Genomic DNA, 23,869 nt, shown 5'->3' on the forward strand with positions numbered 1-23,869 from the left:
ACGTTCATAGTTGTTGAGCAAAGTGACGGGATAAATGGGCATACATTGGAGTTTTGTAATGGAATATCAATTCTACTCGTATTTCCGACTAAAAGCATCAGGCATCGATACGCTGAATGTGTCGCGATACCCAAGCATTGATGCAGTTCCAAATGCGGTCAATACTTTGCCTTGAGGCTTATTCTTGTGTTCACTCTTGTCATTCAATGCGATTTCTTTTGCTTGTCCAGTCGTCGGCGCTTTATTCGTTGTACTGTACACTCTCTAGACCGCTTTCACTGATAGCAAAGGGGGTACCAACTCCAGAGGTCTGTGACAGTGACAGGAAGATAACAAGAAAACAGAGCAAGCAGTCGTCAATCAAAAGCTGTCAAAACCAAAGCAATACTGCAAGAATACGTACCAATCGAGGAGATTTTCGAAGCTCGGCGATGCGTATTCGTCGAGTCGCGCTTGACGAAGCAGCGGATTTGGTTGGCAAGCTGCCCCAGCCCAACAAGATTTGTGTGCTGGGCACATGCGTCCACGTCTGGCCGAGAGCAGCTCGTTTCCCGCCATCGGCATCTCTATCATGCTGACCAACAGTGTAATTTGTGACCTAGCATGCGAGAATTGAGAGCACGAGATCAGAAAGCCGAGCAGAATTCTCATAATGAAAAAACTGTTTTAAAAAAAAAAAAGCAAGTTCAACCGTCTGTCATCCTTACTAAGACGCCCATAGCGTGGTCCATGGCTATTACTTTTAAAAGCCTTGCAAGTCGCGTTGTGAGAGCATGACCTACATCGGACGGTAGTGAGCGATCGGACAGCTGCATCGTTCAAATTTGTCTTCGCCTTTCGACCTACCACGGAGTTGCGTGCCAATCACGGGAGATATTACTGATGCAATCGAATCGATAACAATGAGCTTGCTTGCCAGTATTACTTGATCATCCTGGACGAATGAGCAAACAGAGATTGGTGTGAGGCAATCAGCATGCTTTGCTCACCGCGAAAAAAAAACCGCGGCAGTTTATACCTGAGCTTGCAGATGTTGTAGCAACTCTTCTAGCACAGTTAGCAGCGAGTGCAAGTCATGGACGAATACAACTCGAATTTTTTCCAGCGTGGTTGTCAAATTCTGTGTCAAGAGCAATCCAACAACAAATAATGGAGAGAAAGCAACTAGTTGCTGCGGTAACTGAAATCTTTGATTCCCTTACTCGTATGTCTGCTCCTTCGGTCGCAAAGCCGCGGTGAATCGCAGCCAGGCGAGTCGGCGAAAATTCATTATTGGTGCTGATGTAAATGACATTAGAGTCGGTTGTGCATGCCACCGCCGTGCTGATATGCAAGCACGTCTGTTAAAGCAGTTCACAAGGGGTTGTGCGGTTTTGAGCTGCTGCACATGAACAGCCATTCAGAACAGCTCAAAAACGCGTCAAAGGTCGAGTGAAGCAAACAGAACTCGCCTGCGTCTTGCCGCTCGATGTTGGCCCAACAAGCTCGGTGATTTCTCCAGAGTATATGCCGCCGCTTAATAGACTATCGAGACTGCACAATGAGCGAGTTGCACCGTAGCAAGGTGAGTTTTTTGGGCGCAAGGTCGAACGCCGAATATGCTCAAACAATCAACGATTGAAGACCACAAAGCCCCAGAATCCAACTTCAAAGAACGTACTTGCTACAGCCTGTTGATAGAATGAGCTGATTGTCTAGCTCATGGTCGAGTCGGTCGACGGCCCGCAATGCAAGTGCAGCACAGCTCTGCACGACATACGCACGAATGGCCTGGACTTGCTACTCTCCCCCAACCCCACCCCGAAAGCAAACCAACGTCACGCACGCATTTCCTTGCAGTGTGAGCCTACAACAGTCATGACCACCACAGCCGTCGTCGCGTTGTGGACAGACCTGTGCGGGAAGCCCAGTTGCTTGCTGCAGCGCGCGTTCGTCAGCGACGACCAGGTCCTGTGCTAAAGCCCAACGCGCAAACACACAAGTATACAACGCGTTTGTTGAGCATTGAATGTTGTCACGGAACATGCTGCGTTGAGGGGCAACGAAAACTGGCATGCAAGTTGAAACAAGTTGTTTCGCGTTTTGTTGGTTTTTTTTTGGCGGGAAAACACCAAACAGACTCGTCCTGTGCCCCGCGGCGCAGCAGCAGCACAAGGAGCAAGACAGAACGACAGCCATCAATCAATGGGACGGGGCAGAGAGTGCGCTGTGAGGCGAAAGGGGAAACACGCACCAGAAACAATCCCCGCTTGGTTGAGCTGCTGCACGTCGAGCTCTGGAAACAGCGTTGGCAGCTGCAACGACCGCAGCGAGCACGAGGCCGTCATGAATGGGATGTTTTTTTTGTATTGTTCTTCTGAGCAATCGAGATGAGTGAAGAGAAGAATCAACAACAAAAAAGAAGGAGTGAATCCAACTGAAATGGCTGCAATCGCATTGTGCTGCGTTGAAGCATGTTTGCATTGAGCATGCCAACTCTCGATGGAAGATGAACAGGATGCGTTTTTGTGAATATCCCGACAATTCCCTCCGTTGATCAGAACCAACTACAAAAGAAGCAAGCCAAGAAGCCAAAGCATGGGAAAAGAGGGGACAGAGCGGCACTTTCGAGTCAAAAGTCACAAGATGCGCGCTCAAATATCATCAGCAGACGCCCTCATTCATCACTTCATTCACTCACTTCATTCACTTCTTCATTCACTTCATCACTCATTCATCTGCGATCTATCGATTGCTTCTGTTTCTTGCCTTCATTCATATTCACCAATCTTGAATCTTCAGTCATTTCCAATTGAATTTGCATTTGCATTTCGTTTGGAATTGCATTGCTTTTTTTTTTTCTTTCTTTTTTTTCTTTTTGAATCCAATCGACAGCCACACTCACTCACTTCACTCACTCACTTCACTCACTTCACTTCACTCACTCACTTCACTCACTCACACCCTGCCTTGAGCTTCCGTCATCTACTACTATTTTCCCCTTCCTTCTTTGATCGCTCGCTGCTTTGCTTTGCTTTTTGTTTGAATGTCGTCGCCGCCGTACGCCCGGTCGCCTGGAAATGGCGGCGCTCCTGCTGCTGCTGCATCGTCCTCGGCCAGCGACATGATGCCTGCCTTCATGACGGGCGGCCGCAAAAAGTCGTCGACGCCGTCTGCTGCGCGCTTTGCCACTACGCGCGAGCTGTCCTTCACGGACGAGGAGTCGTCGCTGCTCCAGTCGGACGCCTTCAACCGCCCGGCTCCGCAGCGCCCGTCCTCGTTCGGCTCGCTCTCGGCGTCCTCGTCCGCGAGCCTGTATGGCTCGAGCCCCTCTGTCGCTGGCCACACGGGTGGCGGCTACGGTGCCAGCAGCGGTGGCTCGCACAGCAGCAACGGCCGCTTCAAGCGCGGGAGTGGAACAAGCAGCTCCAATGGCTTTGGCAGCGCCCCGTCGAGCACTGGCTTCCAGCCCGTCCGCTACACGAACATTAACGGCGAGCTCCGCAAGTTGCCGCCAGAGCCAGTCTGCGAGCTGTGCTGCAGGTGCTGCACGCCGCGCGTCTGCCTCATCTCAATCATCCTGATGCTGCTGCTCGGCGCCGGCGTTGGAGCGCTCGTCTACTGGGTCATCCTCCCTGCCGTCGATGCAAACAACGGCACCCCGACCGTCGTCGTCGGACCAGGCATCCCAGACCCACCCGCGGCCACAGCCATCAACTCGACGCACATCCAGCTGGTCTGGGAGCCCCCGAACTCGTCCGGCACCGATCCAATCTCGTACTATGAGCTCTTGCGCTGCAATGGCGGCAATGGCACCCTTCCCGACACTGACACCGACACGACTGCTCGAAAGCAAGACGATGCCACCGCAGATGCAGACTCTGATTCCGGCGCAGCACTGTCCATCGATGCCGCCGACCCAGCCCCTTGCACCTTCCTTCGCGCATACCGTGGACCGCTGCTGACCTTCTACGACATCAACCTGAACGCATCCACCACCTACTGCTACGCCGTCCGTGCTGCTAGCGTGGCAGGCATTGGCAACTTTTCTGCCGTCTCATGCGTCACAACGCTCCCGCCCGATCCGCCGCTCCCGCCGACGTCCATCGTCCCAACCGGCTCAAGCACCGAGACCATTTCCATTGAATGGAACAATGCGAACGGTCAGGGTGCCCCCATCCTCGCCTACTTTTTGCAGTACAAGCCGTCGTCGTCAAACCAGTGGATCCCTCTGTACCCAGTTCTGGTGCAGCAGTGGTCCATCATCGACCTCAGCGAAGGCACGAGCTACGACATCCAAGCTGCTGCGTCCAACATTGTCGGCATGAGCAACTGGTCGTCCACCTTCACCTTCCACACAGACACCAACAAGGCCACCGTCTCGAGCGCCCCAGGGCACCCTGCTTCCGTGCTCGTGGACGTCACGTATGCCACGATTGCATGGACTGCGCCAGCGTCCGATGGTGGCGCCATTGTCACCCTCTACGACATGAATGCCAACATTACCTCCTTGAACGGCTCGCACGCAGAGCTGACGAATCTGTGCGACACCCCCACGCTCGCGTGCACACTCGGCATGTTCTCCGCCGGCGATCGCGTGTGTGTGGCCGTTCGGGCCAAGAATTCGCAAGGCTGGAGCGAGTTTTCCGCCGCCGAGTGCTTCCAGACGCTCAGCGCCGGTGTCCCCGCAACCATGCCTCCGCCCGTCGAACTCGCCATCACTGGAAACTCGATCAGTCTGGGCTGGACCCCGCCCGACGATAAGGGCTCGCCCATTCAGCGGTACACCCTGCAGCGCGACGACTGGTGGAACGACTCGCCCATCGCCACCATCCACTCGGATCTCTCGCTCAACTTTACGGACGACTACAATGGGCAGGGCCTGTTGCCTGCGACCGTGTACAACTACCGCATTCGCGCTGAAAACCTCATCGGTCCTGGAAATTTCAGTCTGGAGGTTGGAATCGTCACCGAAGTGAACGGCACATGCGGCAACCCCGCTGACGTTGCGCTGTTCAAGAGCGAGAGTTCGACGCTTCGCAGCGCGCTGAACAGCTGCTTTGTCAAGTGTCTCACTCGTGCCAAGTGCACGACCACCTGTGTTGCAACGGCGGTGAGTTTTTGGGGGTGGCTGTCACGAGGTTTTTTTTATATGTTTTTTGCTATCCAACTCACTTTATTTGTTTCACCTTGTTGTCCGCAGACTGGCTTGTCTCTGCCATGTTCCTCGTGCTGGGAAGCGGAGACTACATGTGCTGCAGCGAAATGCGTTGCTTGTGACGTGGCGGCGAGTACGGCCTGCCACAACTGTGTGATGGCGAACTGCTACCCTGCGACAGTTGTCTGCGCCGGTTTGCCGCAGTGGGCCATGCCTTGAGCGACCCATTGATGCATTACTCTCATCCCTTTTTTTTCTTCTCCGTCTCTTGCGCCATGCCATCTCTTGCGCCAAAATTGATTGATTTTTCTCATTAGTCATGCATTGTTTCTGGTGGTCAGCTTGCCATGACTGTTGTCTTGGGCCTGTTTTGAAGACCACGACTTGTTGCTGCCACCACTTGTTGCTTTTTGTTGTTGTTGTTTCGAATTGTCAATGTGTTCTTGCTCCTTGCTTTGATGTTTGATAAATGTTGTTGGTTTGTCGCCGTTGGCTTCACAATTTGTTCCATTCGACCCGCTGATCACAGTCGTCTGATAGCGTTGAACCAAAGCTTCGTGGCGTAGTATTTTTGTTTAATTCATGCTCAAAAGTCAAAAGTTCAATCACAAAAAGCAAAAAAGACACTTGTCCAGTCAGTGTCCACATAGAAGAGGTTTTAAGCGCGGATGGCAGCAGCCTTCGGCTGAATGGCGGGCGAAATGATGGGCTCGAGTTCCGACACCTTCGCCTGCAAAACATTGTACAAGGTGTGCATGACGGACCGGACGTTTGCAAACTCAATCTCCTCTGTGACCGTTTCGTTCGATCGCCCGTTGCTCGGTGCAAACACAAGCACCAGCTTGTTGCCCTGGTGGCTGGAAGCGACGAGCTGGCTGAGCTTGTACTTCCACACCTCGCCCTGTGATACAAAGGATTTTTGGAGTGGGTCAGCAAGAAGAAGTAATGATGCAGATTGCGCCGAGGAAAAAAAAACAGGTGCAAACTTACGCGAAGAACGCCATCAATGTTCTTGGAGAGCTTAAGGCCGTCATCCCAGAGGAGGGATAGCGCGACTTCGTTCGCGTGGTAGTTGCCTTCAAAGATCAGGCTCTGTCGCGAGAAAACAAGTCAGCAAGCGAAACAACGTGTTCAAAACAGAAAATTGCAACACAGCAGCTCAATAAAACTCACCTCGCTGATACGGGCGGCGCGGAGAGTGCTGCTGTGCAGAGCCTTCACCCAGGCAAAGCGGTCCTCCTTGCTCTCTGTGTGTGTGGAGGGAAGGCACCAAAACAGAAAAAAATGGCAAAACACATGAATTTCATGCCAAACGGAACCTCTACCTCAAATGAAAACGCTCCTTTTGCTACTCACCACCAGCAAAATGAAGAGCGTAACCAGTGGCAGTGTACAGAATAATGCCCCACTCCTTGCGATCGACGCGACGCGAGGGCTCGTCCACCACAAACAGACGCGAGTCGACCAACGAGTAGCTCTTTTGCGGGCGCGACAGGGTTGACTGTGTTGAAGTGATTGGTTTTGGATGTTCGTGCAGATGTCAGCTCCGAAACCAGGGAGGGAGTCAAATCAGGCCAAAACCAAACCGCCCCCCGCCTTACCGGAACAGTCAGGTAGAGGCTGAAATCGTAATCGGTGATGACAGCAAAGTAGTAGCGCCAGACGCCCTCGACGTACTGAGAAATGAAGCCAGCCTTCTTGACCTACAATTCCGAATCAGACATGCAATGTGAGTTTTTGATTCAAAACGGCAGAATCAAAAGAAAAAATCTGCAAATTTGGCCGTACCTTGCCGCTGAACGGCTCGGGAACATTCTTGCTTTGCTGCGCATGCCAACATCGTCAAACAATGCATCAGAAGAGGTGAGGGTTGCTGCCTCATGTTGTCGATCGCTGGTTGACGGTCAGAATTTCTTACCAAGCTCAGAGTGTGAAGGTGCAGGTTGGAAACAGCCCTGGAGAGCTGGTTGAACCATTCGTTAATCTCCTCCTCGTTGCGACCAACAATTTCAATCGCAGTAATGTTGTCAGGCGCGCGGATGATGACAGAGTTGTCGCTGGTGTGTCGCAAAACGCAAAGACCAACTAAAGTGAGCACCCCCTCCAGACAAAGAATTGCGTGCGCACAGCAACGTTCACTCTTCGCGCGCGCGCGACTCGACGTACACAAAGTTGTCTGTGCGAGCAGCGTAACGGGTGATAATCACGTTGTGGAGGGAGACCGAGTGGAACTCGGACAGCTTGGTTGGGTCGGGGGCGCCCGCGTCGCTCCAAGCAGACGCAGCCGAGGCTTTCTTCTTGGTGTCGACCTGCTCGCCGAGGTGAGCCGAGGCCTGGCTGTTGAAGCGCACCTTGATGATGGCAATTCGGTCGACGCCCTTGAGCGCAGCGACGGCTTGCTCGTGCGTAGCGTTCTCCAGGTTGACACCGTTGACTTCCAGGATCTGCGTCACGCATACACACAGAATGAGAGACGGGCAACAAGAACAACAACCACCATGGCTTCAGTTTCGCGCAGTTTCGCATACAGTGTCGCCAGTGTGGAGCTCGCCAGTCTTGGCAGCGGCGCCGTTCTCGAAAATGCGCGAAATCAGGATTGGCAGGCTGTGCTCGGAGCCGCCCTTGATGGAAAAGTCGAGACCAGTGGCGCTCTTGACGACCTTGACGGAGCGAGTATCAGAGTCATTGACGACAGAAGCGCGTCCTGAGCTTGCCGGCGCAGCCACAATGCCGCTCTTGTCTGTGAGCTGTCAAAAGTAAATTCAACGTCGTGAGAACAGCAACTCGGATAGGAAATAAGAAACCAAAAGTACAACAAACAAAAGAGCATCGGAAAAAAATAAGAACCAGACAAAAAGAATGAGAAAAAGGAAAAGAAGGCATAAACTCCATGTTTGGGTTTTGACAGGTCCTATTTCATCCGCCCTCGTGTGGTAACGTAGATTCCGCAACGCAACGACTGGTGGTCCTCCCCGCTGTCTGTGGACTGAAGTGCTGCCATGTTGTGCGTTTGCTCCTTGTTGACTGGACTGCACTGGACTGGACTGGCTGTGGCCGGCGAGGAGAAAGAGAGCTCGTCGAAGGAACCAAAAAGAAAAAAAAAATCGAAATAAAAAAATGAAAAAACCAACCTTCTTTGCGACGAGGCGATCGTCCTTGAGCTCGACCCAGACCTCCTGGAGCGCTGGGGACGGGGCAGACGCGTCGATGATGCCCTTGCCAAAGCGGTAGAGCAGCCAGCCAGACTTGTGCTGTGAGATTGAGCCAAACAAGAAAAAAAAAAGTAAAAAAGTGAGCGAAAATACAAAAAAAAAAAAAAAACCTTGATTATTTCAAAAATTCAAGAGGGTTGGTCGGTGATCCATATCAAAAATGGAGAAGCCGAATAGGGGTGGACGCAAAGGGGAGGCAGGGTGAGACCGAAGGAGGGTGGGGAGAGTAGACGCAGCATGGAGAAGAGCGTGAGTGAAGCGGTGGAAAGGCGCTGCTTCGTAGTCAGGAAAGCGCCAAAAAAAAACTGTCAAACTCATCTGATGCATTTCTCTGCGACGACTCATACGCTTGAAAATGCATCCACACACACACATCCAGCACCCGCTCATAATGCACTTGGTTGTAGGGGTTGGGAATCGCTCAGTAGCGATGGGGAATGCGAGGTCAGGTCAATAGACATACATTCGCAGACATTTGAGGAAGAAATCCAAATAACAAAAAGTAGAGTGGCAAGTATCGGCGACTGGACCCTGTTTCTGGGATGCAGCAACGAGCATTCATGTCATCGTGTCGGTGCAAGATTGGCTCGACAATGCTAAAGGCCGAGGATGGAGCAGAAGAGCGGTCAGCGGTTTTCTCTGTGAGATTGAAAGCCGGGAATTCATTCGCCCTTCCCTCTTCATTGCCGGCCGCTCTGCTCCATCTCAACCCAAATCACATTCTCCCAGCAATCATGGCCTGTCTGTTTCAGTTCATCCATCTCCAATGTAGTCAGTTCTTCAGTCGATCTTTTTTTTTTTTTTCTTTTTTCCTTTGTGATTTTCCATTGAACATAACAATCATGTCGTCGACGCCCGGTTCTGCCGACACTGATCCGACCGATGGTGATGAGCCACTGAGCCTTGCGCTTCAGCTTGCGCGCCTGAGCGTTGTTGACCGCGCCCGCTGCGAGCTGAGCACGTCGAGCACCAAGGCGCGCATTGCACTGCTGCGTTCGATTGTGCTCCCTGCTGCCTCGGCCTCGGCGACGTCGGATGCTGCTGCTGCTGCTGCTGCTGCTCCTGCTGATGTTGCTTCTACTTCAGACAGTGCTGCTGCTGCTCCTGCTGCTGCTGCTGCTGCATTGGACGACGGTGGGTGTCCCTCAATCCAATGCCACTTCAATCCAATCCCTCCCTTCCCCTTCCATCGCTCCACTCGACCGCCCATCCGCTTCATCATCCCCTACCTTTTGTTTGCTCTCCCATCGCTCTGCCCTTTCCCTGAACCCCACCCCCCTTCCTCCCCATCTCGTTCTATTGAGCTCGATTCCAACTTGTCCCACCATGTGTTTTGAGCGATCTCTCGCTTTCCTGTCAGTTCTCCATCAACCCACTCCACTCCAGTCCAGTCCGGTCCAGTCCAGTCCAGTCCAGCCAAACACATTGATACTCACCCCGTTTCACTATTTGGTGGAATCAGAGTGACTTTGTGGGCTTGCACGACCATGGAGATGGATGAAGTACACTGTCACTGTGATTGTGTAATGCAGCGACTCACTCATGCAACTCACTCTCACCTTCACAATTCACACTGAAAGCAAAACGCATCTTCATTACTTTTGATTCAGAAGGGGGATGGGGTTAGGGTTAGGGTTGGACCGACTGACCCTCGACTCGACTGGGTTTTGCAATCGTTGCTTCACTTTGACCCATCCCTGCCAACCCATCATGCACATTTGTCGCACTCACCTTCGATTGAATCATCACTTGCTATTGCATTTGCTTCCTGGCTCGACTCTTCCAGACGACGTTCGCGCGCTCGTTCAAGAACTCTTCGACACGGCCTTCCGCTACGCCGACCGCGAGTCACGACGCGCCGTCGAAGACGTCCTCGCTGCGCTGATTACTACACACCCCGATGCTGCTTTGCCAGCCATCATCACAGCACTTGCAGCCGCCGCCAAGCGAAGTGTCACTGCCGTTCTCTCGTAAGATGGATTGAATCAATCACCCTCGAAACCGATCCTCTCTCTCTCTCCTATACTCACCAACAACCCCTCTACCCGCCCCTCCTCTTCAACAGCACCTCACAACCTGCCTTCCTGGTCTACTTGTCGTGGGCATGCGCCGTGCTCAAACACGCCTTCCCCGTGCTCAACACGTCGGCGCAAACCGCCAAGCTCGACTCGTTGCTGGAGAGCCTTGCGCAGCTCCTCGAAAGCTGCTTGGTGACGCCCCGCGTGTCCGTTCAGCGCTCGGCTGCTGCTCGCGTGTCTGCGCTCTTCCGACGCAGCTCGGCACGCCGCGCCAGCCCCGCGCACCACGACCTCGTCAAAGTCGTGCTGGAACGCCTGCTTGCGCTGACGCCGACCGCCCCTGCTCTGCTCTTGCTGTCGCAGACGATTGCATACATTACGCGCGTTGCCTCACGCGTCCCCAAGCCTGCAACAACTGGAGACGCCACCGCCACAGCATCGCCAGTGCCTGCCAACGTCGCTGCCTGCCAGGCTCTTCTGGACGCGCACAAGAAGGCGGCGATCGAGTTTCTGCTCAAGACCACCGTCACAACCAAGACGCGCCCGGCCGGCCACGTCGTGCAATTCTCGCTGGCCATTGTGCGCCTGGTTTCGCACGACGAGTTTGCCTCGTCCATGCTCACGGCCATCGACAAGGCCGTCTTGCGCAACCCCGAAGTCGTGCTCAACGCGATTGCTGGCATCTTGGGCGCCGTTCGCATCGACTTGAGCAAGTACGCGGCGCAGCTGGCCAAGAGCCTCTGCACGCAACTCAAGGCCAACGACGAGAGCGTGCGCGCCGACGCCTGCCTGCTCTTCCGCAACCTGGCTCGCCAATCGTCCGACCCCGCGGCCGTGGACAGCATCCTCGCCAACCTCTTTGACGTGTTGAACGGCGTGCACGGCAAGCTCACTGCTTTCGAGCACCGTGCCAGCGTTCTGGAGGCCATCGCTCTGGTCCACGACGCTCAGCTCGTGGCTGCTGCCAAGCACACTGTGGCAGTCACCACCATTGAAAAGCTCGCAGCGGCACTCGCCAAGGAAACGCACGACGGCACCATCGCGCAAATCTTGGACACGATTGCCATCTGGGCCGCGCATCTCTCCTCCTTCCCCGCATCTGTTAGCACGCTCTTCTCCGAAGGCATCAAGTCGGCCAAGCCCGCCATTGCCCGCGGTTACTTGAACGCACTGGCTGCAGCCACAAAGGCCAGCCCCACGGTTGCCGCCGCTGCTGCCGGCATCTTCACCGATGCGCTGCTTGGCGTGGTGCGCGCCGCCAAGACACAGACCCAACTCCAGCTTTCGAGCAATGCGGTCGTCGCTGCCACCGTCCTCTTGTACCTGCTGGGCGCTGACGTGAGCATCGAGGCCAAGCTCGGCGCTGACAAGTTCTGGGAGACGCTGTTCGACGCCAAGTCCAAGTTGATTCTCACGGACAAGCTGATTGCCGCCACTCCCGACAAGGACTTGGCAGCAGAGGTGGATCTGGCTGCCCAGCTGCTCCGTGCTCACGAAGCTCGCTTGAATGAGGCGGATGCCACTGCCCTCAGCCTTGCTGTTGTTCAGCTCCTCGGCGCCTCCAGCTGGTCTGTCCGCAAGCATGCGCGCGAGCTCTTCTCGGCCGTGCTCTCGTTTGTCAACGCCAAGGCCACCCTGACGCGCCTGTTGGACGCACTGCGCGTGAGCGCCTTCAAGTTCGCGGGACTCCCCACCGTCTTCTCCAACGCCCTGTTCACTGTCACCGCGCTGTCCGCGACTGCCTCAGGTGCTGACAAGGAAGCCGCGGCGCTCGGGTCGCTCATGCTCGCCCATCACCCCACCTTGCCAGTCGTCTCTGCCGCCCACCCGTCCGTGTGGATTTCCATCCTTACCCGCAACAAGGTCGACGCCGCCGAGTTTGTCGTGCCGCGCGTTGAGCGCTTGCTCGATCTTGTCCAGGGCCCCGAGGGCTTGGGCAACGCCGACGCTGCGACCCAACAGGCCGCCTCCCGCGCTCTTGCCTCGCTCATTCGCATCAGCCCGAATCCAGTCCTCTCTGCGCTCATTCGTCGCATCACGTCTGGCGCCGACAGCGCTCTCGTTGCCGGCGTGGGTGAGGAGGACGTTGCCATCTGGAAGACTCCCGAAGGCACCCTGCACAACCGCGACCTCATCAAGGAGGCGACCGAGAACGCCGCCTCAACCTCGGGTCTGTCCAAGACGGCCGCCTGGGATGCCAAGGTCAAGGCTGAGATTGCGGCCAAGAAGGCTGCCGCCTCTGGCCAAGCCGGTGCTCCCAAGGTCGAGCTGTCCAAAAAGCAGCAAGAAATGGTGGCCAAGCAACTGCAAGCCGAGTCCGAGACTCGCGCCAAGGTGAACTGCGTCTCGACCTCTGTCTCCACTGCGCTGACCCTCGCCCGCACCATGATCCACACTTGCAGCCCACGCACCACGAGTGGTCTGCTTCCAGTCCTGGAGGTCCACGAGCATTTGCCGGCCATTGTCTCCACACTGCTGCCGCTCTTTTCCTCGCCACTCGTTTCAGAGGAAGCCGTCACCACCTTCCTGACGCTTGAGGAGCCCCTCCATGTGCAAGCCCAGCTGCCCTTGCCTGCTCATGCGCACGCTGATGCCACCGCCCACGTTGCTGGCCGGCTAAGTCGCGTCGCCCGCTCTCTGCTCTACGCCACGCTGCGCAGCATCCAGCCTCGCGTGTACGCGCCACTGCCGCAAGCTTGGACCCAGGAGCCCCTCGCCCATCTGGTTGCTCGCGTCGTTGGCCGCATTTCCGTGTTTGTCGACGCTCGACTGCTCCCTGCCGGCGAGTTTGCCATCTGCTTGCCCTTGCTGCGATCGGTTCTGCTCGACCCCAAGGCCACCCTCCAGCTGGCGCACCAGGCCTTCCGCGCCGCAGCGCTCCACGTCGATCTGGGCAACCAGCGCGAGCTGCCTCGCTTGGATTTGATCAAGCTGCTTCTCGTGGTGATTGTTCGCCACAACCGCCTCGAAAAGGAGGCTTCTGGCGCGCTGGTCAAGCTGGCGCAGTCCATGGGCGACTCTGCCACCCCCGTCGAAGTCCAGGCGCTCCTCGACGCCGTTCTCTCGGCCTCTCCCACCGTCCGCGAGTCCTCCCTCGAAGCTCTGGCCCATGTCCCCATCAACAAGGACTCGGCGCCCGCGCTCGTCCTCATCTGGCTCGCGCAGTCGGACTCGGAGGAGAAGAACATGGGCTTTGCCAAGCACCTGTGGGACTCGCGTCATCTGCAGCTCCAACCTGCGCACTGCGATCTCTTTGTTGACAGTGTTCTGAGCAGCGAAGAGCATGTGCGCGTTGCCGCCGCCCGCGCCATTGCCAACGCCGTTGGCCTGTTTGTGGGCTCTGGCAGCGAAAACGCCGTCCCTCGCATCACCTCGCGCCTCATTGCGCTGTACGCCGAGTTGCTGCGTGCGCCCGAGCCCGAGCGCGACATGCTCGGCAACCTGGTCAACCGCGAGTGGCAAGAGCCGTGGTGGTCCCGCAGCGGCATTGCGCTGGCGCTCGCCGCCATGTCGCCGCATTTCGGTGACGCGCAGGTGCTCGAGTTTTTCCAATTCCTCGTCAACGGCGACGCCCTCGGTGACTCGTCCGAGGACGTCCGCCAGCGCATGCTCGATGCTGGCCAGACGGCTCTCGACGCCCACGGCAAGCAGCACATTCGCCACATTCTGCCCGTCTTTGAGCAGTACCTCGATTCCGCCGCGCCGCCGTCCGAAAAGCACGACCGCATCCGCGAATCCGTCGTCGTGCTGTTGGGCTCGCTCGCCCGCCATCTTGACGCCAGCGACCCAAAGATTCCGCCAATCTTTGCCAAGCTCGTCTCGGCGCTCGAGACGCCCTCGCAGCAAGTGCAGGAGGCCGTTTCCAAGTGCCTGCCCCCGCTCGTGCCTGCCATTGCTGGCGACATTCAGTCGTACGTCCAGTCCATGCTCCACAGCTTGCTCGAAGGCGAGCGCTACGCCATTCGCCGTGGTGCGGCCTATGGTCTCGGCGGCATTGTGAAGGGCAAGGGCATTGGCGCTCTCAAGGACTTTAACATTATGCCCACCCTGCAGGACGCCATCCAGGACAAGAAGGTGCCGCGCCATCGCGAAGGTGCCCTTCTCGCCTTTGAGATTCTGTGCAACACGCTCGGCCGCCTGTTTGAGCCGTACATTATCCACATTCTGCCGCACTTGCTCGTTTGCTTTGGCGACGGCAACAAGGACGTCCGCGCCGCCACCCAGGACACGTCCAAGGCCATCATGACCAACCTCAGTGCGTATGGTGTCAAGCTTGTCCTCCCGTCGCTGCTGAATGCGCTGGAAGACAACGCCTGGCGCACCAAGCAGGGCTCGGTCGAGCTCTTGGGCGCCATGTCGTACTGCGCGCCCAAGCAGCTCTCGTCCTGCCTGCCCATGATTGTGCCCAAGCTGACAGAGGTCTTGACCGACTCGCACGCCAAGGTCCAGGAGGCTGGCGAGGACGCCCTGCGTCTCATCGGCTCTGTCATCCGCAACCCGGAAATCCAGGGCATGGTGCAAAAGCTGCTCGATGCGCTCCGCGACCCCAACGCCAAGACCCAGGCAGCCCTGTCCACGCTGCTCGAGACTGCCTTTGTGCACTTTATCGACGCCCCGTCCCTCGCGCTCATCATGCCCATTCTGCAGCGCGCCCTCAGGGAACGCGCCACCGAGACCAAGAAGATGGCGGCCCAGATTATCGGCAACATGAGCTCGCTCGCAGACCACAAGGATTTGCTCCCCTACCTCTCCAGCCTGCTGCCCGGTCTCAAGCAAGTCTTGCTCGATCCCATTCCCGAGGTCCGCGGCATTGCTGCGCGCGCTCTCGGCACCCTCGTCAAGGGCATTGGTGAAGACAAGTTTGCCGAGCTGCTCCCGTGGCTCTTGGACACGATTCGCTCCGAGACCAGCGCCGTCGACCGCGCTGGTGCCGCGCAGGGTCTCAGTGAGGTGCTCGCTGCCCTGGGTGTTGAGCGCCTTGAGGCCCTCATTCCTGACATTCTCCAGAACGCGACCAGTGGCAAGACTGTGGTGCGCGAAGGCTACCTCATGCTCTTTGTCTTCCTTCCGGGCACGTTTGGCGAGTCCTTCAAGCCCTTCATCAACACGGTGCTCCCTCCTGTGCTCAAGGGCTTGGCCGACGAGAGCGAGGCTGTGCGCGACGCTGCGCTCCGTGGCGGTCAGATGATTATCAACTACTTTGCCCAGACCTCCGTCACGCTCTTGCTGCCCGAGCTCGAGCGCGGTCTGTTTGACGACAACTGGCGTATTCGTCAGTGCTCCGTTCAGCTTCTCGGTGACTTGCTGTATCGCATCTCTGGTCTGTCTGGCAAGAAGACCACGGTCAGTGATGAAGACGACACGTTCGGCACCGAAGACGCTCGTCTGGCCATTCTCGCCTCGCTGGGCGAGGAGCGCCGCAACCGCGTGCTTGCTGGCTTGTACATGGCTCGCTCCGACGTTGCGCTCATCGTCCGCCAGGCTTCGCTGCACGTCTGGAAGACCATCGTGACCAACACGCCTCGCACGCTCCGCGAGGTGCTCACCACGCTCATGACGCTGCTGCTGGGCTTCCTGGCCAGCAAGAGCTACGACCAGCGCACAGTCGCTGCTCGCACTCTTGGCGATCTCGTGCGCAAGCTCGGCGATCGTGTGCTCCCCGAGATTATTCCCATGATTGAGCAAGGCCTCGAGTCCGAAGACTCTGCTCGCCGCCAGGGTGTCTGCGTCGGCTTGAGCGAAATCATGTCGACCACCAGCAAGGATCACATCCTGGTCTATGTCGGCCAGCTCATTCCGGCGGTTCGCAAGGCCCTGTGCGACCCGCTCCCCGAGGTGCGCGAGTCTGCCGCCCAGACGTTCGACCATCTCTTCCGCGTTGTGGGCAACTCGACCATCGACGACATTGTCCCCGCGCTGCTCGAGTCTCTCCAAGACCCGAACGTGGCGCCTTTCGCCCTGGATGGTTTGCGCCAAATCATGGCTGTCAAGAGCCACGTTGTGTTGCCCTTCCTCGTGCCCAAGCTGCTCGTTCTGCCCATCACCGCCAGCCACGCGCGTGCGCTCGCCGCACTGACCTCCGTCGCCGGCTCGGCGCTGAACAAGCATTTGAGCGCCATTCTGCCAGCGCTGCTGGACGCCATCTGCAGCGGTGCTTCGTCCGATTCGATGCACGACATTGAGGACGCCGCCAAGGCGCTTGTGCTCGGCGTCGACAACGAGGCTGGTATGCGCCTCCTCGTCGCCGACCTGCTGGACGCCCTCAAGCACCCGCAACAGGCTTCGCGTCGCCTTGCCGCGGCCAACCTCCTGCTCGCGCTTTGCGACGAGTCCGAGTTTGACTGGTCGCCCCACCTCACGCCCATCATGGATGCGCTGCTCCGCCGCTTTGTCGACGCCGACGACCGCGTCGTGCTCGCCGCATGGAATGCCCTCGCTGCCGCGACCAAGAGCATTGACAAGGACGAGATGACGCAGCACATTCCGAACGTGCGCCGCACCATCAAGCACATGACGGAGAACGGCGTTGGCGGGCCCGTGTCCCAGGTCAAGGGCTTTGCCGTGCAAAAGGGCATTGGCTCCATCCTCCCCATGTTCCTGCACGGACTCATCTACGGCTCTCCCGAAACCAAGGAGCAGGCTGCTGCCGGCCTTGGTGACCTCATCCGCCTGACCGACCCTGCCGCGCTCAAGCCGTACGTCATCCAGATCACCGGCCCGCTGATTCGCGTTGTGGGCGACAAGTTCTCGTGGCAAGTCAAGGCTGCCATCTTGGACACGCTCACGCTTCTCATCGCGCGCGTTGGCATCATGCTCAAGCCGTTCCTGCCGCAGCTGCAGACGACCTTTATCAAGGCTCTGCACGACCCTACCAAGGTGGTGCGTGTCCGCGCTTCGAACGCTCTCACGCAGTTGATTTCCCTGCACACGCGCGTTGATCCTCTGCTCATCGAGCTGCACACAAACGTCAAGGCTGTGTCTGGCACGGTGCAAGAGTCCATGCTCCGAGCGCTGTTTGGCGCCATCTCGCAAGCCGGCGCCAGCATGGGAGAGCCGGTCAAGAAGACTCTGCTCGACACCATGTTCCCCTTGCTGGGCGACAACGACGACTCGGTCCGCTTTGCCGCTGCCCAGGTTATTGGCGCCGTGTCCAAGTTCCTGAACGACGACGAGTTTGAGGCCTACTCCCGCCCGCTGCTGCAGGACAACGCCAGCGCCGACGACGACTGGCTGCGACGACATGGTCTTGCCGTCACCCTTTCTGCAATCCTGCGCGAGGGTGCCGAGCGCGTCTTTGGTCTTGGCCATGGCGACGCTGCCATCAGCGAGTCCATTCGCCAGCTGCACGATGACAAGGTTCCCATTTCCACCGCTGCCGTCCACTCGATTGCTGCCATCCTGCAGCACTTTGCCGCCATCAACCAAAGCGTCGTGCCTGCTGGTTTGATCGAGGCTCTCGGCCTCGCGCTGAAGCAGGGCTCGAGCGACGTCAAGTTGGTCGCCATCCGCGCCGTCAAGGTTCTCGCCAAGACGCCCAGCACGCGCGGCTCTGTCGCCAACCAGGTCAAGATCCTCGTCCCTCCCATGGTCGATGCTGTTCGTGAGAAGAACACTGCCGTGCGCCTGGCTGCCGAGAGTGCTCTCATCTACCTCATTGATGCCAAGAACGGCGAGGAGAAGATGATGGTGAGTGTCGTGTCTGTTGTTGGTTGTTTGGTGTTATCGTTGATCTTTATTGACTCGTGGTATTTTGCTTGCTTGTTTGTTCCACAGAGCGTTGCCAAGCTCCTGTCCACGGATCACTCGCGTGCGCTGATCGACTACACTCGTCGCGTGCTGATTCCGCGCGCTCAAGGCTCTGCCGAGAGCGATGACGACGATTCCCTGAAGCCTTTCTCGGATGAAATCACCTCGAACGAGTAAAAGAATGCGGTTTTTGTTTGTTTGTTTGTTTCAGTTCCTTGGTCCTTTGTCCCTTTTTTCCCCTTAAGCCCTCTCTGTTTGTTTTGTTCCTTTTGCTTGTTTTCTTTGACATGGTGAGTTTGTTTGGGGTTTTCTCGACCTTTGTCTTTTGGTTTGTGATGTTTGCTGTACATTATCAAAATGAATCAAATTTTGCTGCTTGTTCTTGTTTCTTGTTTCTTCTTTTTCCCCCTGCTTACTCTGTTCGTCCCATCCCCCTTGTTCCTTCTATCCATTCACCTGCACCATCCCCTTCGAGCGGAAACAGCAAACCCAAAAAGTTTCAGTCTTTTTGTCCCATTCATTCGTCTACGCAAAAGGTACTTGCTCATTGTTCCCCCCACATGTCCATCGCCCATCCCACCACCTCGGGCTCAGTTTTGATGTGCGAGGCACCGTTGCAAGGGGTTGCTGGACGGATGGCGGGCCACGGCGCTCCAAGCTGGAGACCCATTGGCAAATACGTGTGTGTGTGTGGTGCGTCTGGACTGCCGCTTGGCTTGGAGCTTCCTCCCGGGCTATCGGCTCGCCTCCACCTCCCTCGCGTGTGCTGTGGCCCATAGAATCCAGTTCAGTGAGCGGCGGCGACATAGCCCGGCAGCACGCTCCACCACGCTCGTTCGCCATCCAGAAGGCCTTCCTTCTTTCTACTTTTTTTTTCTTTTTTTTTTTCTCTTCCTTCGATCGGTTTTTCCTTCACTTATGACTTGTTTTTCAAAGCAACATCAATGATTAAGATTTTCATGCTTTTGTCTCATTGTTGGATCACTTTTGTGAAACTTCACTCTTTTCCTTCACTTTTTTTTTTTCTCTTCTTTTTCCTTTGTTTCAGTCAAAATCTCAATTCAGTTCGTTCACTTTGGATTTCAACATTGCGTTGCGTTGCATTTGTATTTAGGTTTTTGCTGAGATGGCGGACGCTGCTTCGATCGGGAGTGAAGCGGAAGCACCTCAACGGACTGAATCTCAGTCAAACAGACCTGAGCTTGAGCTCCTCCTTCCGGGGGGTCCAGTTGGCCAAGTGCCTGCGTTCGATCTGTTCTCGGCTGCAAGTCAATCCAGCGACTCTGCTGCACTGACTGACGCTGCGGCTGATGCTGATGCGGCTGATGCTGGGTCGGCCGTCCCAATGGACACTTCCACAGCAGCAGCAGCGGCAACAAGCGAGCCAAAGCAAGAGCCAGAGCCAGAGCCAAGCACAACCGACGACGCAGCCACTACGACGACGACGACGACGACGGATGCCGAGGTCCAGCCCTTCACCGCTGCTGCGACAGCCATGGCGACGTCGCCAACGGGTCGTGCGCCATCTGCACGGGCGGCCGCTCGCGCACAGGCTGCTGCTGCTGCTGCTGCTGCCGCCGCTGCTGCTACTACGACTACTGCTGCCACTTCTTCGAACGATGACGATGCCGCTGCCGCCGACGACGCGGATGAGCAGGAAGACATGGACGAGGGCGACACAACAAGCAACAGGGCCGACCGCTCGTGGCGATCATCAGCCTCGCGTCGTCGCAGAGGTGCCAATTCCAATGCACCAGCTGCTGCTACTACTACTACTACTGCTGCTGCCGCTGTTTCTCGTCAGCGTGGCCGCGCTAGCCCTGCTGCTGCAGCAGCTTCGGACGCACCGGCGGCTGCACCTGCCGCAGAGTCCGCCGTCCCCTCTGCAGAGTCTGCAGCTCCTGTCGACCCCGCCGAAGGCACACCTACCAATGCCTCAACTGGTGCATCCAATACCGAAGAAACGGGCCCGGAAGGCGACAGCGAGTCCACGACCACCACCGCCGATGCCGTCGCGACCAAGAAACCTCGCAAACGCCGTACCCGTGATCCGATCGCTGCGCAGGCTTTGCTGAACTCTCAAAACGAGGGCAACGAAGAGGACTGGCGACTGCGACCACGAGCGGCCGCTGTGCGGGCAGCGGTTGTGACGAGCGCAATGACAGCGTCGAGCTCTATGTCCGAAGCTGCGCTCAATGCTGCAGCTCTAGCGAATGCCTCTGCTGCCACAACTGCTTCTTCTTCTTCTTCTTCTTCTGCTGGACCCAGTGGTGGTTCGGCAGCTCTGCAGGTTGCAGCTTCGGCAGTATCGGCGGCTGGCCTGCGAGAGTTTCCGACCGAGGAATCCTTCCAAGAATTTGAGGCCCAAGTGCACGGTGAAACATTGAGCAAACTGCCACAGGCGCAGACCGCCAACACGGCTGCTCGGAATAGAAACACTGCCATCCGCTTTGAATTCGATGAGCCGTTTTCGGCACTCGTCAACGCAAGCACCCGCAACGCCGAGCGCACGGTGGCGGAAGCCGATGCCGCTGCCAATGGAGGGGGTGCGGCAACTCCCAGCCTCGACCCACACGACCCCCATGCCGAGCGAAAGCGCCGCTTGCAGGCGCAAATGATCTTGAGCACGCAACACCACGCCGAGCTGGCTGCAGACCTGCCGATCGTTGAACGAGAGCATCCAAATGCCAACGACGAAGTGTGCGAGACGTGCGGGACGGCTGGCGAGCTCTTGTGCTGCGACAGGTGTCCCTGCGTGTTCCATTTTTATTGCGCCGACCCACCTGCCGATCCGGATTACATGGGGCAAGTGTGGCTCTGCGGCAAGTGCATCGCGCAAGCAGAGGCATCGCCTCCGCCCAAGGTAGAAAATCGCTTCTTTGGCAGCGCGCTGCGAAGACTCAAATCCCTCCATCCGCAAGCATTCGTCCTCGACGCCGAAGTGTACACGTCTGTGGCCAAGCGATCGCGACAGCTGGCTGCCGCTGCTGCACAGGTGTCTGTTGCCAGCGCCAAAGCCACCATGCTCAAACGGATCAACCGCATGCTCGACAGCTGCGGTCTTGGTGAAGACGGCATTGAGGACGACGAGGACGAAGCAAGGCTTCAGGACCTGCAAGACGGAGGCGCCTTGTTTGCGCTGGACATTGATCGGATCAAGAGTATGCCTCCAAAGGAAATTTTCGACGCCAACGCGGCCAACACGTTCTTGGCGGTGAAGAGCGTGCTTCCCGATCTGATTGTGACCAAAAAGCTCTCGACCCCGCAGCAAGAGGGCGTCAAGAAGGATCCCGGTGCACTCTTTGCGTTTGGCGCCACGTCCAATGCTGTCACGCACCTCAAAAATTACGTCAATCCCGAGTACGCTGCGCGTCATTCGTCACAGATGTACGACGTCGGCAACGCGACTCCGCAGTACAGGTACCAAGACGACGTCGACATTCCCGCGGCGGAACCTGGCGATTTCCTACCTCGCTTTTGCCATGTCTGTTCGCAAGGCCTTTCCGTTGCGCCGCTCATTTTCTGCGCCGAATGTCCGCTCCTCTATCATCTCGAGTGTCTCGATCCCCCGTTGACGGCAGTGCCCAAGCGCGGCTGGCTCTGCCCGGCACATATGCAGCATCCACTGGTAGGGTTTTCGAGTTGTGTTTTTGTTCGTGGTGTTGTAGCGGCTGCTTGTCAACGGAGTGAAAAGGTCTTTTTAGGTTTTTTGGTGATTGTGCTTCTCTCACTGTGCTTGAATTTTTGCAGAACGAGACCGAAAGCTTCACCGAGCGACAGTTCCAGCTCATGCTGTCGCAGCTCGTGCCGCAAAGTGCGTCCAAGATCAACTTTATCTCACGTGTCCGTCAAGACCGAGCGTTTTTGCGACGTGCAGAAGTAAAGCGACAGCAAGTTCTTGAGAGCGAGCCGGCTTGTACCTATAATGATGTGTGCTCACAACGTCGCTGGCTGGTTTGACTACAGGCGCTCTCTCAACCGTTTGCAATGTTAAACACCCTGGATCCGAGTTTGGTTCGATTCCTGGCTTGGGAGCGATTGTGCCAGCTGGGCGAGCAAGCCCGAGCGTCCGCTGGCACCGCAAGCACCTCGACAATTCCTGTGAATGGTGATGCGCATGTCGAACCTGATTCTGCTGCAGAGACGACACATTCGTCCTCGCGAAAGCGTCGTGCCGACAACAGCGCCAGCGACAAGGACGCCACCCATGTGTCCAAGAAGTTGCGAGTGGACGATAGCAGCGATGATACCGCCGCTTCAGAAGCTGCCCCGTCTGTGATGATTGGTCGTGTTGTCGACGACAAGGACGCTTCGATTCGTTATGATATTGGTCCGAATGGCATGGCGGATGTCGGCGGTTGGGATGGTTAGTTTTTTCCTTGATGTTTTTTTCCTTCTTTTCTTTCGATCTGCGATGACGGAGATCTTGAATCTGCGCTCACTCTTGTGCTGGATTTTGAAACTCTCTCACTCTGGTAGCTGAACGGAACGAAGGCTTGACAAGGTTTTGCGTTTTCCATGACGCAGAACAGGACGTTTTCCGCGTGGTATCTTGCAACTTTTCCAACGCTCAGGCCGATCGAGTGCTGGTGGACGGCGCACCTGCTGACGCGGAGGCGTGTGGTGCCATCCTGCGCCCTCGCAGCCAGATTGTCGTTGGCTCGCGGAAATTCACCTTCCAATTGTTGCCTTCATCTTCTTCGGCTGATGTTGTCGTGGGATCTTGAGGTTCGTCGAATTCCTATCTGGAGCTGTGAATTGGTTGGACCGTCTTGGATCACGGCAAATGGAATCTCCCGGTTGTTTTTGCTTGGATTGTATTACTCTTTAGTGTCTGTGCGTTTCTTTCGTGTTCTTCTTGTTTCACATATCATTACAACACAAGGCTTGCTCAAAAAAACATGTCAAAGTTGTGTTTGTCCAGCGCATTCAGATTTACTTGGACTCGGATGGAGGCGCCTGTGCGTCGCCGTCGGATCGGGGCAATCGCTTGTTCTCCCAGTGCTCAATGTCCATACCTTGGACCATTCGCTGCAACAGGTTGGGGGTGACAAGGAGCAAGTTCAAGCAAAACCGAAACGTCAAAAGTGAATTTTCCAATTCATTCCAAAGGTTTTCGTTCGAATGAGGGTGCTTTGAGAGCTCACCATGAATTCGTCTTCGATTGAGAATGGTCGCTTCTTGATATTGTGAAAGGCGAGTGCTTCATCGCGGTCCATCTACAAGCAGCAGCATCGATGAGAAGTGAGCGTTGGAGTTGGTCTGCATGTTGAATCGTGCCATTGACTCTGAAGGTGTTCAAACTCGTTCTATGAGCGGTATGAGATGTCTGTTGCTCTAGCGTAGGGCATGTTGTTGTCTCTTGTCTGAGAATGTGTCTGAGAACGTGTCTCTGAGATGTGAGCCAAGTCCTCTTACGCGGTGGTTCTTGTAGTCGCGGTACTCGACGGCTGCGTCTGCAATGTACGACATGCCGACTGAGCTGCCGACGACGAGCAGCAGGAAGGGCGCGCCAATGCGAATGTACGTTGCATTGCGCCGTGCAAAGCCGGAAACCGCGCCAAACCACGACGACGACGACGACGACGACGAGGAGGATGCTGATGCTGATGCTGCTGAGCCAGTGACTCTGCTGCCAGTGTTGGCAGTCGTGCGTGGTGGTGGTCGCTGGAGTGGCGGCGGCGGTGACGCGGATGCCGCCACTGTCGCAGCGCGTGTGCTCAGCCATCGCAATCGCGGCTCCATCTTGAATGGGT

At 56.6% G+C, this 23,869-nt stretch overlaps 6 protein-coding genes across 7 annotated transcripts; 3 read left to right on the plus strand and 3 right to left on the minus strand.

Annotated features, from left to right (window-relative positions):
- Positions 1-84: 84 nt before the first annotated feature.
- Positions 85-2,407, minus strand: CAOG_05813 (hypothetical protein). The gene is made up of 10 exons (XM_004345353.2): positions 2,234-2,407; positions 1,894-1,955; positions 1,661-1,779; positions 1,452-1,533; positions 1,203-1,340; positions 1,019-1,120; positions 847-934; positions 708-778; positions 404-598; positions 85-310 (listed from the first exon to the last, which is right to left on the minus strand). Exons 1-10 carry the CDS (start codon positions 2,325-2,327, stop codon positions 242-244), a joined length of 1,020 nt encoding a protein of 339 aa, XP_004345403.2. The 5' UTR covers positions 2,328-2,407; the 3' UTR covers positions 85-241.
- Positions 2,408-2,796: 389 nt separating this feature from the next.
- On the plus strand, positions 2,797-5,631 carry CAOG_05814 (hypothetical protein). The gene is made up of 2 exons (XM_004345354.2): positions 2,797-5,092; positions 5,183-5,631. The coding sequence occupies exons 1-2, from the start codon at positions 3,026-3,028 to the stop codon at positions 5,354-5,356; spliced, it is 2,241 nt and encodes a 746-aa protein (XP_004345404.2). The 5' UTR covers positions 2,797-3,025; the 3' UTR covers positions 5,357-5,631.
- A 64-nt stretch (positions 5,632-5,695) lies between these two features.
- On the minus strand, positions 5,696-8,864 carry CAOG_05815 (hypothetical protein). Its single transcript, XM_004345355.2, has 11 exons — positions 8,813-8,864; positions 8,269-8,388; positions 7,666-7,884; positions 7,304-7,581; positions 7,056-7,194; positions 6,926-6,961; positions 6,739-6,840; positions 6,494-6,638; positions 6,311-6,384; positions 6,128-6,229; positions 5,696-6,038 (listed from the first exon to the last, which is right to left on the minus strand). Exons 1-11 carry the CDS (start codon positions 8,822-8,824, stop codon positions 5,796-5,798), a joined length of 1,470 nt encoding a protein of 489 aa, XP_004345405.1. The 5' UTR covers positions 8,825-8,864; the 3' UTR covers positions 5,696-5,795.
- Positions 8,865-9,151: 287 nt separating this feature from the next.
- On the plus strand, positions 9,152-18,491 carry CAOG_08919 (hypothetical protein). Its single transcript, XM_011272288.1, has 4 exons — positions 9,152-9,483; positions 10,136-10,319; positions 10,415-18,053; positions 18,141-18,491. The coding sequence occupies exons 1-4, from the start codon at positions 9,192-9,194 to the stop codon at positions 18,288-18,290; spliced, it is 8,265 nt and encodes a 2,754-aa protein (XP_011270590.1). The 5' UTR covers positions 9,152-9,191; the 3' UTR covers positions 18,291-18,491.
- Positions 18,492-18,631: 140 nt separating this feature from the next.
- CAOG_05818 lies at positions 18,632-23,044 on the plus strand. 2 transcript variants are annotated; one of them, XM_011272279.1, is made up of 5 exons: positions 18,632-18,649; positions 19,228-21,741; positions 21,864-21,992; positions 22,080-22,479; positions 22,593-23,044. In XM_011272279.1, exons 2-5 carry the CDS (start codon positions 19,240-19,242, stop codon positions 22,838-22,840), a joined length of 3,279 nt encoding a protein of 1,092 aa, XP_011270581.1. In that variant the 5' UTR covers positions 18,632-18,649; positions 19,228-19,239; the 3' UTR covers positions 22,841-23,044. The 2 variants fall into 2 exon arrangements, with proteins under 2 accessions (XP_011270581.1, XP_004345408.1); XM_004345358.2 differs by lacking the exon at positions 18,632-18,649 and having other exon boundaries at positions 19,109-21,741.
- Positions 22,920-23,858, minus strand: CAOG_05819 (hypothetical protein; the record flags this gene model as incomplete). Its single annotated transcript, XM_004345359.2, has 3 exons — positions 22,920-23,144; positions 23,261-23,332; positions 23,532-23,858. 3 exons carry the CDS (start codon positions 23,856-23,858, stop codon positions 23,049-23,051), a joined length of 495 nt encoding a protein of 164 aa, XP_004345409.1. The 3' UTR covers positions 22,920-23,048.
- Between the last annotated feature and the right edge of the window lie 11 nt (positions 23,859-23,869).

This window comes from Capsaspora owczarzaki (genome assembly GCF_000151315.2).
Source record: "Capsaspora owczarzaki ATCC 30864 unplaced genomic scaffold supercont2.10, whole genome shotgun sequence".
Taxonomy (NCBI): domain Eukaryota; class Filasterea; order Ministeriida; family Capsasporidae; genus Capsaspora; species Capsaspora owczarzaki.